The sequence below is a fragment of the Myodes glareolus genome, chromosome 27 (genome assembly GCF_982192425.1).
Source record: "Myodes glareolus chromosome 27, mMyoGla1.1, whole genome shotgun sequence".
NCBI classification, from domain to species: Eukaryota; Metazoa; Chordata; class Mammalia; order Rodentia; family Cricetidae; genus Myodes; species Myodes glareolus.
In genome coordinates this window covers 3,417,997-3,434,562 of record NC_142052.1, presented here as the reverse complement: position 1 = coordinate 3,434,562, position 16,566 = coordinate 3,417,997, and the positions used below count along the sequence as shown (strand labels likewise).

Here is a 16,566-nt window from a genome sequence, read left to right as displayed (position 1 = left end):
TGTGGTGAGCCTAAGCTATGCGAGACCCAATCCAGAAATAAAGGAAGGAAGAAAGAACGAATAAAATTGCATTTGTGCAGAGCGGGAAACGTGAAGCTAGTGGGCAGATGGGAGGTCTTAGCAAGTCCTGGTTCTCTGTGGAGCTGGGGGTGCATGGTTGACAGCGCCCGGGACAGAAATGGGTGTGGCATTGTGAGTAATGCATTGTTCTTGGGGTACTGAGAGTCAGCCATTCCTCTCTCTGAGTTACAGCAAATTATAAAGCCCGCTGGATCCTCCCCGAAAGCCGTGCGTGGAAAATGAAGCTCTTCCTCAGTTTCTCCATGTTGTCACCCACACCTCGATAATGAAATCAAGAGTGAAAATATCCAAGTTCAGTTCAAATTGACGTCAGGAGTTAGGACAGGAAGGTTTTGCCAAGAAAAACACATCTTTTATTTACTCCACGATATCTCACATACACCCAGCACAGCGAAGAAACTGGAGTAGTGCCATTGATACAACACAACCTGAAATCTATTTCATAATTTGGGACTTACTCAGCTTTCTGGGACATTATAAAGCACAGTCTTGCAATTTGTTGCTTATGAGAAAGCTTCTTGAGTTGTGATGTAGAGTCTACTTTGTTATTGAACGACAGAGGCTTTCTAAGGTCACGTTGCCAAATCTTGGGGCCACCTTTTGCACTAAGACAATGACCACAACAAGTGGACCTTTCCAAATCCCAGTGTGTCCGCCGTAGAAACTTGACCCTGGGTCTTAGAGACATGACAGAGAAATGGGAAACCATGGCATTCATAACTTTGTGTTATCATGTATTGAAATGAGGTTTCAGATATACTAGGTAAAGTAAATTAGTAGAATTATTTCCAGCTTTTGCATTTTCCAGTGTGAATAGCTTAATTTGAAACTTACATGTATAGCTCATATTTCTGGCTCACAATAATTTTCCTAGGAAATACTCCCACCAGGAGTTTAATATTATTTACATGGCAAGCATCTGTGAACTGTGCTTCCATTTCTTTAATATTATTATGAATATTCCAAATATTTCTCTTGAGAAATATATATACACACATCCCAGGTGTATGAACTGGCTTTTTGGAACCCATTCCCTTGTTCAACCTTGATATAAGGGGAGGGGCTTGATCCTGCCTCAAGTAAGTATGTCAGAACTTGTTTACTCCCCAAGGAAGACCTTAACCCCACTGAGGAGTGGATAGAGAATGGGAAGTGGGGACAGGAAAAGGGAAGGTAGGGGGAATTGTGGTTGGTATGTAAAATGAAATAAATTTTTTAATAAAAATATATGAAAAAACAAGATTAAGCTAAGGCCAAACTTTGATAATTATTAAGTGCCCGTATCATTATTTGGGAGCTGGTGGTTCAGAAATAGTCCAACAAGAGAAAAGGGGGAGGGGTGGGAATGTTGTGGGATATCTGAACATTGGGTAAAGATGTATTTGCTGTGATTGGTATAATAAAACACTAACCAGCCAGTAGCTAGGCTGGAGGTATAGGTGGGACTTCCGGGGCAAGAAAGGAAGAAGAGGGGAATCTAGGTGCACAAGAGATGCCAGGAGACAGGGAGAGGAAACAGGAGATGCAAGATGGAAGGGAGGTAATGCCACATGATACGATATAGATCAATATAAATGGTTAATTTAAGTTATAAGAGTCAGCTGGGAACAAGCCTAAGTTATAGGCTGAACTTTCATAATTAATAACAAGCATCCATGTCATTATTTGGAAACTGGCTGATGGGACAGAGAAAAACTCGTTACACCACTGAGTTCTTACAGTGAATGAACTTCAGAGAATGTCTGAAACTTTTAATCGTCTGCATGATGTTTGTACAGTACTGAGGGGGAGGATGTGACAGGCTTCAGAATCCGTGTCACTGAGGGCATGCTTGTGGGAAACCAGCATGTGTGCAACTTTCTAATGAATTTGATATTCATGTGTTAGGATTACTGAGATTCTGAATTATTTCGCAGAATAGTTCAGTTCTACATGTACAACAGAAATATTTACATTTTTGTATAGTCGTGTATAATCAATGCTGAGTTTTCAAAGTTCAAGCCCCTGTTGCTCTTTTATTGGTAATAATATAATGCTCTAAGTGACATGTATAAGATTAACACTTTTGTCACATGAGAAACAGCCCTTATTGTTTGAAGTTAGGTTTTCATTTGCTTCGTTCCTGGTAAGAAGATGATGTGGTGTTAGATTGCTGTTTTCAGGTCCAGATGAGAGCATCAGAGCCTGCTTTATAACTTCAAAGATAGACAATTTAAAAAGGCGTTCCGAAGCGAGACTTCTGTCTTGGTTTTATACAAGTAGAAAAGCTGGCTATGCCGTCCCTGCAGATCTCCCTCCTTGCGCCTGCAGCCGTGGGACTGTGATTCTTCCTGGGCCTGATACACCTTATGGTGATTTGCTTCTACTGTCATCATTACTATCTTTTGGTGAACGTGTTTTGAAGTTTAAGTTTGCGTCCTTCACTGGCAATGCAAATTAAGCCTCTGCTTGAATTGAAATGACTGTTTATTATGCTCAGACAAGATTTTTTCATATTGGAAACTGAAACTCTGGACCTCTTCATTCAGTGTTAGAGTCAAATTGTCCAGAGGCCATTTTAAAAAGCCATATATGAATCTGGTTTTTTTTTCCATTTACAAAACTGAGATAGGGCCCTTAGTAATTGACCCATCCCAGCGACTGTGTGTCCTGTGAACGTCAAAATAGTTCCTGTCACCATCCATATTTCTTCTAGTAAGATATTATACAAAACTGATTCTTTCTGGTTAATAAAACAAGAATCAAAACATTGAGACTATAGAGCAGTGTGTGTGTGTGTTGTGTGTGTGTGTTTGTGTGTGTGTGAGCACACGTGTATGACTTTAATGTATGAGCTATCTTGAAGGGAAGAATAACTTTTTTGTAAGCCTAATTGTAAATTCCTTCTCTACTTGAATGTCATGTAAAATGATATACAGTTATTTGATGTAAAAACCCACATGTTATTATATACCCAGAGGGCTGAAACAATGGAATTAGCCCCCAAATCTCCCACTTAAAGTGAAAAATTAATCAGATTGCATTTTACCACGAGACCTGATTTATTTAGTGAGAAATGTGGGGAAAAAGTATTTCCAAGTGTTTGTTTGGCATCTGGGATTTTTACAGCTCCTCATATCTAATTCTGAGTACCTTTCCCACTGTCATATCGGAATCTAATAGCACAGTAAGCACACTGCATCTCGGGGAGCATCTCCGTCTCTATTGGCATGAGAGTTGTTGACATGGTTTCCCCTTTCTCCCCGCATGCTGGGAGATGCTGTGAAAAACAATACAAAACAAAACAAAACCAAGATGACAGCGACATTAACTTAAAATCGTTAGGCTGCAGGATCTGTGAGAAGGTTACTACTGTGTCGGCAGCAGAAAAGAGCCATTTCTCGGCGCCCTTCAGATGCTCGCCTGCTATTTAGAAAGCTCTTCTTGTCTCTCTTAGATGACTGTGTAATGGATCTGGCCATGTGGATTAGGTCTTGGACTTTGGTACATCTTCACGAGGCCACTTGAGTTCACAAGGTCGTCTTTTTCGGGCCCCATCACCTTTGTAGCCAAGGAGTTAAAACTGCCGAATGTCAGTGGGCATTTGCCAAATAGTTTAATGTAATAAAATACATTGCTGACACTTTATAGTCTGTTACTTTTATTCAAATTTTTCCATTTCCCTCTTTTGCCCCCAAATCTTAAGAGTTAAAAAAAGTATTCATACATAAGCTTTTAGCTGGGGATAGCTGGTTTCCTTACACAATTGTCGCTTATTTTTTCAGGCATTGATTAAATACTACTATGCAAATTTACAGATATCCTGGGAGGGTAGAATCAAATGAATAATTTTAAATAGCATCTTGTGATATTAGCAAATTAGAGGACTTTGATCGTAAAGTTCATTGAAAGAGCTGCGACAGAGGACTTTATAACAATGGTCACTGACGTGTGGTCCAGATAGCTTGCTTCCCCCATCCCTTCCCGAAAGTGCACACACGCTTAATTTTAGGTGAGGGGAGAAAAGCCATCTATGGTTCCCACTGTCTAACTTGGTAGCAAGCTTGTGTTTCTCATTTCGAATGTGTACTCTGCTCACTGACTGTGACTTTAAGAAAAACTGCCTTCTAACTTTTTTCTCTAGAAACCATGCAGTATTTGGAAAAGTAATAAAATCCTGAAATCAAATAGGTTCAAGTCTTCTACTTGCTTCATGTATAGCAGGGGGGGTGGTTAAGTTTCTGAGAGCCTCTTATATAAGGTCAAGATAAACCCATGCCAGTAGCAGTCACTGCATCTCTGGCATCTACACTGATACAGCCTTGCTACTTTATTCTTGCAAATATTATCATTAATCTTTGCAGCAACACTGTGGGTAGGACATTCAAATACCCCTTTGAATCAAGAGTTCATAAGTAGAGCGTTTATACAGTATCCACTGTAATTGCACCAGTGATCTCGTTAAGAATGATAGGTATATTTGCTTTTTAAAAATGTTCAAGACAGGATGTCACCATGCTGCCCAAACTAGTCTCAAACTCATTGGCTTAAACGGTTTCCACCTCAGCCTCCTGAGTGTAGAAACAATGCGGGCGCCAAGCCCAGGTTACAGTTGTTGATAACCAATCATTTCAATTGAATCAGTCTGAGCCTATATAGAAGAAGCACATTTGGGGCACGCAGGGTTCAGATTTATCTTACCAGGAGAAGTCTCACTAAGCATCATGTCATATTTGTAGGGTTTTTTTTTTTTTGGCATTTTAAGGTTTTAGGTTCTCCAAATATTGGTAATATGTATAAAGGCATCCTGTTCTTAGTGGGATAATGGTTCTGAATTATACTTTAAAACCACTTGTGTTCTTTTCTGGATGCATGATTTTTTTGTTTCCTCAAGGGCTTATATGTGGGTTCGTATAAACTTCCTATTGAGCCTTCTCAGGGCTGAGTTCCCCAGGTGTTTGGCTGATCTTCCACTATTGTGTTTCTTAAACAATACAGTAAACATGCTAGATTTGTGTCGTAGCCGCTTCTCCATCAGTTATATTCCTTCAGTATAGTAAGGATATAGATTATTTTGTTACCTTTTACAAGCTGGCATTTCTCTCTTTTTTTTTTACATTCTTTTTAAATTTTAATTTTTTTAAATTTCATTTTACATTCCATCGACAGTTCTTCCCCCAGCCTCCTCTTCCCCCCACTTCTCCCAGGAAACCCCCCATCCACTCCTTCCGTTATGAGTAAGGGCTCCCACGGGAAGTCAGCAAAATTCAGCACATTCAGTTGAGGCAGGACCAAGCCCCTCCCTGCTCCACTAAGGATATATTATGCTACATTAAGCATAGCATCCCACGGTAAGAAATGGGCTCCAACAAGCTAGCTCATGCACCAGGGTTAGATCCTGGTCCTACTGCCGGGTACCTCACAGAGAGTCCAAAAGTCACTACCATCCCCCACATACAGAGGACCTAGTGTGGAACCATGGAGACTCCACAGCCATCGGTCTAGAGTTCGTGAGTTTCCACGAGTCTGATTCAGCTGTCTCTGTAGATCTCTCCATCGTGATCTTGACTTCCCTTGCTCATATAACTCCTCCTACCTCTCTTCAACTGGATTCCCAGAGCTCTGTTTCCCGGTGCTTGGTGGTGGATCTCTGCATTTGGTTCTGTCGGCATCAAACTGGCATTTTTCTAATGATGATAATCTTAACATCTTAACTAACGATTTATACATTTCCACATCTAGCATTTCAACTCACACATAATTTCATTAAACTAATTGTAGTAAAGGAATGTTGCTATATAATTTATAATCATACCATACCAGTAGATGTAATTATTTAGTAATACAGATTCAACAAGATCTGCAGCTTAATATTTATTTTTGCCTGTCTTTGCATTTATTTATAATTACTAAGAGGTAATTTATCTAGGAATATTATAACTTAAAATATGTAGAGAAAATATTAAAGTCTGATATATTTTTTCTTAGTTCTGTGTATATCTAAGAGCAGCAAGCATAGCAGACACTATTTAAAACCACATTGTTCACTGAGATATACATGAGCTATGTACTATTTTATCATAATATCCATTAGATATGTCTGCATTGAAATTTCCCAGAAAGTGTCATGATGTGTACTAGCCGTTAAGAATGCTGAAGTGCATGGCCATTGAGTGTGCACAACAACTCACCTTTTGGTTTGGTCAACATATATAAAGTTTTGACTTATTTGAAATTCTGCAAATCAAATTAAACGTAACCCTTAGCCAAATGTAATTGCCTTTCCATATGCCTTCTTAAAGTGCCCTACACGCTGAAGAGCCACTCTATCTGCAAATATGAACAGCAGCATTGATGTCACGGCTGGTGTTCACACCAGTTTCTCAATTCGCTCCAGTGTGGGGCTTCATCACCGCTACATCCGGCACAGTCTTACAGCATGTGACCAGCTTCGTCGTAACAACAACCAGAAATGGAGGCCCTGTACACAGAGAGCTGGTTGTTTCTGCTTACCCAACGTCCCAAGGGTATTACCCTCTGGGGAGACTACAGAGATAAGATGGGTCGAAGGAAGGGCTGCACCCCTAGCTTAGGTGGAGGAATTGAGCCAATGGAGCATGCACAGTATTATAAACGATGATATGCTAGATTGGGCTATACAGTCGGAGACTAGTTAATCTATAGGCTGGGGATGCAGAAAACCAAAATCAATAACTGATGAGTCCAGGAAGTTGAAAGCTTCAGAACAAGGGGAGCAGCAACCATCCCAGCTCTTAGGTGAGTGCCTTAGGGGCAACTCGTGGGGTGGACATCAAAAGTCCGATGATTCTGGAGGTTAAAGTCTACAGGTGACAGCAACAGCCATGTGGGAACTCACCCAGGAAGCCTGGAGCCATGTGTCCTTCTGGCTTTCTCTTTTTCCTACTTTTGTTTCCCTCAGCCCCAAGCTTACTGATCAGAGATGCCCACATCCAGGGTGAGCCTTCCTGTCAGTCGTTCATAAGGCAATCACCCCACCTTGATCTATAATCTGTAAGTCATCTTTTAATCCGTTCGAGTTGGTATTCATCACTGCCCCCCTCTTCTGAAATCTAAGTAAAGCAGACCTTTTCTCTGCCTGGGCAACTGACTCTAAGCCCCATGGTTGAGTCTCAGCCAGTAGCAACCCTGCTGGGTGTGTTCACTGGACTTGAGCAAATCAAAGCTGCTGAGCTGCGGCTGGAATTCCTTCCCTCTGAAGCAATTTGTGCAGATTCTACTGCTGGACAGAGAAAGCATCTATCACAGGGCGTGCGGTAGAGGCTTTCAATCCCAGCACCTTGAATGGGGAAGGTGCCGTCAGGAGTTGAAACCATGCAGTGAGTGGAATCCAGCTGCAGACCCCGTCTTTAAACAAAGTCAAGGCTTGCCCTGTCCTGACTCCTGACTCCTTTGTCTCCGCTCACTTTCCAAACACTTTTTGAACACTCCCCTATCTTTTTAACTGGCTCACACTCATCACATGCTAACTTAAGTGGGATAGGTAGGGACTTTAGCTGTAACGGAAGGAACCTTAGGAATCAAGGCTCTTCCCTATCTACACATAGAGGAATTGAACCATATTGAGGTTAATGAATTTGCTTCCATTACCGTGATCCAGAAAGACTCATCCAAATGCTATGACTCTGAGAGATGTTTCTTCACAGCAGGCTGCTTTCCCAGACGATCTCAGTAATGTCTGCAGATAGGCAGACGTCTCTTCTGTCTCCTTACCGGATTTGGTCCTGTTGTCTGTTACAATGCTTGCCTACTTGATGCCAGATTTGGTCTTCCATACCAGATTACTAACCTTTTTGTAAGATAAAGATCTTAGTGAGATCGTCACAGTTTCTCCGCATGCATTGGAATGTTTGGCTGCACAGTCAGTACTAATAAAGACCTTAATAGTGAAATGCAAGGAGACAGCAATTACTCAGTTAACTGAATACACCAACATTGGTGTGAAATGGGAGCTAACATTTAAAAATGATTTCTCAAAGTCACACATTCTTTGCCAGTCATACTTTGAACATTTTAAATTAATGATTTGCCTTGAACAAGCAAAGGCAAACATACAATTCCATTCTTTAACAAGCATTTAATGCATGTCTGTTATATGCCAGCTTCTTATTAAATGGATAAGTACGATTTTGAGGGAATAAAATTGGGTATGAATGTGAACCAAGCACATTTATGCATGTATAAATATTAAAAAGCATGTTAAAATCTAAAACATGTAAGCATCCAACAAGCAAACAAAAAATAGGGATTTGTTTCTATCTTAATGAACTCTCCCAGACCCAGGAGGAAGGGGAATGACCCCACAGCTCAGACACTCTAGTTATGAGAAAAGGGCCGTGATAATCTAAAGGATAAGGAGACGAGCAGGTCACTGCCCGCAGCTCCAGGAACCATGGACCTGGCATGGAGGGCACCAGTCAGAGCCCTCTGCAAGCGAGAGGAAAACTAAGCATCCTTTGCCTTTCCAGATTGACGCGGGATTTGAAAATAAAAACAAAACCAAAGATGACCTTCTTTTACTCCTTAGGATTAGCGTCCTTTTTTAAAGGCCTAGCTAGACTTGAAGGCTTAGTGTGAAGTTGGCTTAAATAGATTTGAAATTAACCGTTTGCCGTCTGAAAGTTAAGCACACAGCTCCAGCTTGAAAGATCAATACGTTACAACATTCAACGAGGATAGTAGCATCGGCCTTTATCGTATGCCTTAAAGCACAGTAAAACCGAAATAGAGATATATGATATGTACTTATAAAACCATATATGTGAAATGTGTTAATTGATGGATACATATAATACAAATTGATATCATGTCCACTCTTTAAAACCCACATGCATGGAAGCGAGAGCTCTAACTGCAGAATGTCTGGATGTCTTTTGCAGACAACTACTACGGCACCCCGAAGCCTCCAGCGGAACCGGCACCATTAGTATTAAATGTGACAGACCAGATACTCCCGGGAGCTACTCCGAGTGCCGAAGGGAAACGGAAGAGAAATAAATCAGTGAGCAACATGGAGAAAGCAAGTATAGAACCTCCAGAGGAGGAGGAGGAAGAAAGGCCTGTGGTCAATGGGAATGGCGTAGTCATAACACCAGGTCAGTCTCTATATTCTTCATGAGATTATCAGCTTTTTGTTACATTTATATATATATATATTTTTTTTTAAAATGTGGTTTGTTTGTATGTGTGCACACATGCGTATGTGCTTGCATGTGTGTGCACACACTCACGAGTGGTTGAGGGTTATAGTTGCCACGTTTGCCTGTATGGAGATCCTAGGTCAACATTGATGGTTTTCTTTATTGCTCTTCATCTTATTCTTTAAGCTGAAGTCTCTCACTTAGACCTCACTGATTTGAATAGCCTCGCAGCTCAGAGAGCCCCACCAGATCCTCCTGTCTCTATTTCTCCAAGTGTTGAGTTACAGATGCATGACGCCATCCAGGTTTTACATGGGGGCTGGGGTTCCCAGGTCACTCTGCTTCTCCAGCAACATCTCCTCCACTCCCATTTGGTGCTCTAGGCTTGGGTGTGTGTGTGTGTGTGTGTGTGTGTGTGTGTGTGTGTGTGTGTGTGTGAGAGAGAGAGAGAGAGAGAGAGAGAGAGAGAGAGAGAGAGAGAGAGAATATATATTCAAGCACATATGCACAGTTATCTTTAGAAAGAAAAGGTTTTGGTATCAAATAGCAAAGACATGATTCTTTGTTACTGTTGGATTTGGGGGGTGCAAGAAATATAGCACAAGACCTTGTGCATGCTAGGCAAGGACCCCACCACTGAACTACACTCCTTGCCCATAGAATGCAATCCCATATTCAAATTATTGGTTTGAATTTTGGTGTGTCCATTCAACATCCTAAATTTGCAAAGAGAAAGTCGTTCATTTTGGTAAAGCTTAGAAGCAACCAAATTAGGTCTGTTGTTTGTAGACATATGGAATGTAGTTTTAGGAGTATAACAAGTTTTTACCCAGAGATACATCCCAAGTGTGACTTTGCTCCTGTGTCCTCCTTAACACAGTCAGGCTGGCAATCAAAGTCATCATTGGCCCATGTGTCAGCAAACACTTCAGGTTCCTAGTCTTTGTGGCCTCGTCAGCTGCAACAACCACCTAGAGCCTTTCAGATCGCTACTGTCTCGACTATCATTTTTGTTATCATTTCATATTATTCAACATCTTTAAAATACTCTATTTTCCAAATTTTAATCTATACTCTTATTGTTTCTTGGGTTCTTTGTTTCTTTGTTAAGTGTATTTTGTTTGCTTGCTTGCTTGGTATATTTCTTTGCTTTGGAGAAACGGTATCACTGCATGGCCCGGGCTGGTCTGGACCTCACTATGAGTCCCAGGAAAGCCTCAAACTCATAAGTCATTCTCCTCATCTGCCTAGTGCTAGGATTCTGTGTGAGTCTCCATGCCTGGCCTCATCTTCTAGCCTTTTTATAATATAAGGGAAAGTACACAAAAGTCTATTTTCAAACACATATTTTTATAGAGGAACACATCTAATCTCCCAAACTTTGAAAATTCCAAAATAGATAGACGGTTAGTAGATAAGTAGTTACCACCGAACAATTGAATTCCTCAGAAAAGTGAAGTTCTGTAAACTTAGTAGATGGGTGTTTGGACTTCTTTTCTTACATGAGTTATCTGGTAAAGTTTTCCGGAAAATGATTCACTATTATCTGCTGGCTTCTTTCAGCAGCCATGAGTAAGTCCGGGGCAAAGACTCAGAAATGCACATATATCTTAAAGGCTCTCTGTTAATACCCACACAATGCCTGGAGGAGTGGCCCGTGAGCGCTCCCCAACAAAGGGAATACAGTATGTGGGCACAGAGCTGCCTTCTCCGGGCTCCCAAGCCCGCAATTAGTGCGGGTGAACTGCACCTCCCGGAGAGCAAACAGAGTGTCCCTTATGTGATCTCTGAGTGTCCTCGGCAATGATCTCAGTTCACCGTTGGGGACCTGCACCCCAGTGCCGGGCTGCTTGGCACGCTGGCTGTGCATGCACCATCAGTCCTGGTTCTGTGAATGAGACCCTGTCACCCTCGGAAGAATAATGTCCTCCGTAGTGAATCTCGCTGTTTTCCTGTGAAGAATGCCCTGCTCTGAAACCGTCACAGTGCCTGTCCCCTGCTTATTTTTATGTGAGTTCACAGAGGCTGTGAATTGTGTGTGCACTCAGATCTTTCTCTGTTTTTTTTTTTTCCTTTGGTTTTTGTTTCCTGACGTGACTTAATTTTATGGTTTGCTCCCGAGTACTCTTCTTGGTTTTCTCTCATTTTGTTTGGGGGAAGGGGGAGGGGAGAGATGGGTAAAATTCTAGGACTATTTCAAACGAATTCTCTAAAGTCTAACATTCCATGTAGAAAGTTTGTTCCACCTTAAAAGGGTTACATGAAAATTCAGACTGTCTACCGTAAAGGGCTGGGAAGTCCAGATGTGGCTGCAAATCAACAGGAAAGCCACTCAAGAGTTGGTTCTAACCCACAGCAGTGAGAGCGCACACACTGTAAGCACGTGAATTCGTGACAGCCCTCAGAAGCATCCCTTTACATCAAAGCAGGCCCACTGTTCAAACTACATGAAAGCAAGGTCTTTATGAGATCTCTTCTGACCCTCACATGGATTTGGGGATTTTAGAGCTACACTCAGCCTCTGCGCAGGATTTCGGAGCTTCTCAGAAGGCGGACACGATTTGTATATGACAGGCATTTTGCTACCTGAATGGGGAAGGCAGGGCAAGAGCCAGCAGAGGACCGCCAGAGTTGCTTAGTTTCTGAACTGTTCCCAACCCCTAGGCATCTTTTCCGTTCACACCGGTATTTACCTCTCTGTCTGTTTCTTGTGCTCCACTGACACTTGGACTGACTCCCGCCTCCTTTGTCATCCATGGTGGCTCTACACGTAGCTGACCGCTGACCTTTCTCTCAGAGGAGGAAGGTCTCTGGATAAATCCTGCCTAAGCACCAGCCCCGTGGCTGTAGGGACCACCTTTTTCTTGTTTTTCTTCCTCTTGTGCTCATCAAAAAATACCCCGATTCTGTTGTGATCTTACAGAGAGGCCCTCCAGGTATCAAAGCAGAGACTGCATACAGAGCCTTCTGCTCTGTCTTCCGGGCCTTTGGAACTTCAGAGACGCTGTCAGGTTTCGAACAAAACTATTGTGATCTCCCCGCCCCTCCGAATTTTAAAGGCAAGCTCTAAGATGCGTTACAAATGCAAATCTTATGTTTTGTTTCATATCTTACTATGGCTCTTGGGTATTTTCAATGTGTGTATTAACGTCTATCACCACAAGTTTGCTGAGGGTTCAGGGACTTGTTCCTGAGTGATAAATGTCTTTAGAATTAATTACATTATAAAAATCACAAAGCACACACAGTTTCATAGCCATGAGAACTATTATTCCCATTATTTCATTCTACCTTCATTAAAGTGTTAAAACTGAAATACTGTAGAAGGAATAAATTTATTAATTAAGGCAGCTCTCCTCCCCGATAATGGAACATAATTTCCTCTACTAATATTCTCTAGTGATTCTTTTCCATTTAGTTTTATGTATTCCGGGAGATACTTTTCCTTGTCGTTTTCCACTTACAAACCTTGAATATTCTACTTTCATAATTTCTATGCTATTCTGGCACTGTATACAACTGTGAATTTCAGATAAAGTTGCAATACAATTTTGAAGCATTAAATCTCCTTTCTCAATAATTCACAGTTCCCTGACTGACTTCCTGAGTAGATGAGTCACAATTTGCTTTTAAACGATAGGAAATAATTTCTTTACAGAATGGGTGGTTTATGCTTCCTCGATTGACATAGCACCTAAAAATATAGAAACACACTCAACCATGACAGCAACACACCCTTGTTCTAGCAGGCTACAGTTTGTGTTTCCATCGTGGCCCCAAATAATATGGGAAAATATCTGTTGGTAAAAGTATTGATTTGTCTATCTACTTAAGATACACACATTCTCACATACACACACAGACACATACAAGCATGCATGTGTGCGTACATGCACCACACATGGCTAAGAACCAGTACTCTAGTAGCCCGTGTTCTGAAGAATTTAAGATACTTCTTTCAGAGATCATAACTCCTTCTGAATCATTCAAACATCAAAACCCACTAAATATTAGTAATTAATATGCATAGGACAGTTTCTGAGGCATTGGAAACAATCGCCATCTCGGCTGCCTCGATCCCTGCAGTGCTGAGAGCAGCAATAATAAAATGAAATACTGGTTTTCTTCCTTGTAGTGTTGGGTCCTGTACCACATGCATGTTTTCCCACATCAAAAAGGCAATCTTGTTATGGCAAGCAAGTAAATATTCACAATCCATAGAATCTATAGGCGTTGTCGTGCCCATAATTCTCCAGATTGTAGGAGTTTGGGAGGAAACTGAGCAAAAATCTACCATCCTAAATTCTTTAGATCAACGGATTCTGTGGAAAGAAGGAGGCCTCTACACAAGCACTTTGTATCTGAATAGTGCCCTCCACATTTCTCTATATACGACTGTGGTAAAAGATAGTTAGATATGCTTGTCAACATCAAGTTATATTATACATAAGATGAATACTCGATAATCATAAATGCTTATTAGAAACAGATGGCAGTAATAGCTGCTGCTTGTTTAACTGTCACCCCTGATGTGTTTGTTCATGCGCAGGAATTTCTGGGTCCTGCTCTCACTGAGTACTTCAACATTGAGCACAAACGCAGGCGTGGACAGTTCCAGTACCAACTGAGGATTATCCGAGCATTCAGCCCGGATACAGGAGTGTGGCTCCAATTCTAATTGAGTCCGCTCACCACAACACAAAGCAAAACCTTGGCTCAACATAATGAATATATTTTCTAATGGGATTGTTAGGTTTTCAAAGGACTAGAGACTTCTTCAAACCCCACAGTGTCCACCACAGGGACCAGTTCCATCAAGGACCAGAAACCATGGTGGAAAACGCCAGTCCCGGGAAACCAGTAGCGTGGAAGGCCCCAGTGGTGACCAGGGAAAGCAAACCTTTGCGGAAATAAGATCTGGGGACCTGTGCCTCTGCTTCTATTGCCCGGATTCTCAATGGTGCTGATGTAGCAGCAAGTTCATAGCTCAGCAATTACCTCTGAAGCCCAAGGCAAATGGGAAAAACAGATAGAGATGACCTAAGAGAAAATGTGTAGTTTCTCTGGATTATGTTTTCTCCTTTAGTTAATCCTGTTATATATCAACTGGACCAGACATTGGGAAGGGCTCAACTTATAAAAATAGTTTTGTTGTTACTCTACACACGTCTTTTAAAACTCTCTAGAGAACTAAAACTCTTAGAAAATTACCCATATCTTGCTTCTGTAGTTCAAAATCATTTGGGCTTAGATAGACGGACTCAATTTAACAACCCAAGGTAGCTGAGCGTCCTAAGCAGTAACACTCAGTGTAAAAGATATACAACGTTTACCGCACACCAAACTGCAGTAGCTTTCTGTACTAAGGATTTCCTAGACAGGCGCAGTTCATCCTTACAGACAGACAAGATTGCTGCCTCCCATGCACTCATGTTCAAAATCACATGTTGAAAGAAAGATTGAAACCCACGTCACCTGACGCAGTTCCTACTCAACAATGAAGCTGCTGCTTTTTGTGAGGAATGTTCGTTCCTCTCTCAGAACCACAAAAAAGAAAGTAACTTCTAAAATCCAAGTGGTTCTCCCTTCATATAAACTAGAAGCCTATTCCTTTTTCAAATATCCAACACCTATGTTTTCTTACAAAGGAATGATATGAAGGTGAGGAGAAAATACTGAATTTATTCAAATTTGTCGCATAACTGTAGAAATACAAAGCACAGCTTTTCTATGGAGGGAAATAAATTTGGAAATGTATATGGTTGTTGGTTTGAAAACATAAAATCAACCATTTCCTCTCGGACATGGACACCTTCACGCTCTCTCTAATTTCACAGTGCACACTTACAGAAACTTTGCATAATGAAGCACACTGTGTCATGTGCAATTGCCATTCTCGGTTGTCAATTTGGCTACCTCCGGAATTAGCTAAAAATCAAGTGACTGGGCACACAGAGGAGAATTTCTGTTTTCTTAATTAAACCATCTGAAGTGGGAGGACCCACTTGTAATCAAGATTTTTGAGGAGGGAAGATCCACCTCCTGATCTTTTGAGGTGGGACCGACCACCTTTAATCTGGGCCATGCCTTCTGCTAGCAGCCTGTGCTTAAGACAGTGTTTAAGACATGGAAGAAGGAAGCTTGCTCTCTCTTTGCCTGCTTGCTCACACTCTCACTAGCAAGTCCATTCATTCACTTGCATAAGAAACTACTCCATTGGGATTTCATTGTATCCCAAAGACCAATAGGGATATCCAGCCTCATGAACTGAACAACTACTGGATTCTTGGATCTCTTGTGGGCAGATAGTAATTATTGGGCTATCTGAACCACAGTCATAAGTCATTCGACTAAATCCCATAGATAGATAGATAGATAGATAGATAGATAGATAGATAGATGATAGTTAGAGATAGATAGATAGATAGATAGATAGATAGATAGATAGATAGATAGATAGATGATAGTTAGAGATAGATAGATAGATAGATAGATAGATAGATAGATAGATAGATAGATAGATGATAGTTAGAGATAGATAGATAGATAGATAGATAGATAGATAGATAGATAGATAGATAGATGATAGTTAGAGATAGATAGATAGATAGATAGATAGATAGATAGATAGATAGATAGATAGATAGATAGATAGATAGATGATAGTTAGAGATAGATAGATAGATAGATAGATAGATAGATAGATAGATAGATAGATAGATAGATGATAGTTAGAGATAGATAGATAGATAGATAGATAGATAGATAGATAGATAGATAGATAGATAGAAGATAGTTAGAGATAGATAGATAGATAGATAGATAGATAGATAGATAGATAGATAGATAGATGATAGTTAGAGATAGATAGATAGATAGATAGATAGATAGATAGATAGATAGATAGATAGTTAGAGATAGATAGATAGATGATAGTTAGAGATAGATAGATAGATAGATAGATAGATAGATAGATAGATAGATAGAAGATAGTTAGAGATAGATAGATAGATAGATAGATAGATAGATAGATAGATAGATAGATGATAGTTAGAGATAGATAGATAGATAGATAGATAGATAGATAGATAGATAGATAGAAGATAGTTAGAGATAGATAGATAGATAGATAGATAGATAGATAGATAGATAGATAGATAGATAGATGATAGTTAGAGATAGATAGATAGATAGATAGATAGATAGATAGATAGATAGATAGATAGATAGATAGATAGATAGATAGATGATAGTTAGAGATAGATAGATAGATAGATAGATAGATAGATAGATAGATAGATAGATAGATGATAGTTAGAGATAGATA

General features: G+C 40.5%; 1 protein-coding gene across 8 annotated transcripts in view; it reads left to right on the top strand.

Annotated features, from left to right (window-relative positions):
- Positions 1-16,566, top strand: part of Magi2 (membrane associated guanylate kinase, WW and PDZ domain containing 2) — a 1,336,576-nt gene that overhangs the window by 838,881 nt on the left and 481,129 nt on the right. For all 8 annotated transcript variants that reach the window (XM_085684178.2, XM_085684177.2, XM_085684176.2 and 5 more), the window contains one exon: positions 8,979-9,194. In XM_085684178.2, coding sequence (XP_085540304.2) covers positions 8,979-9,194 — 216 coding nt within the window. The remainder of the gene's footprint in view (positions 1-8,978; positions 9,195-16,566) is intronic.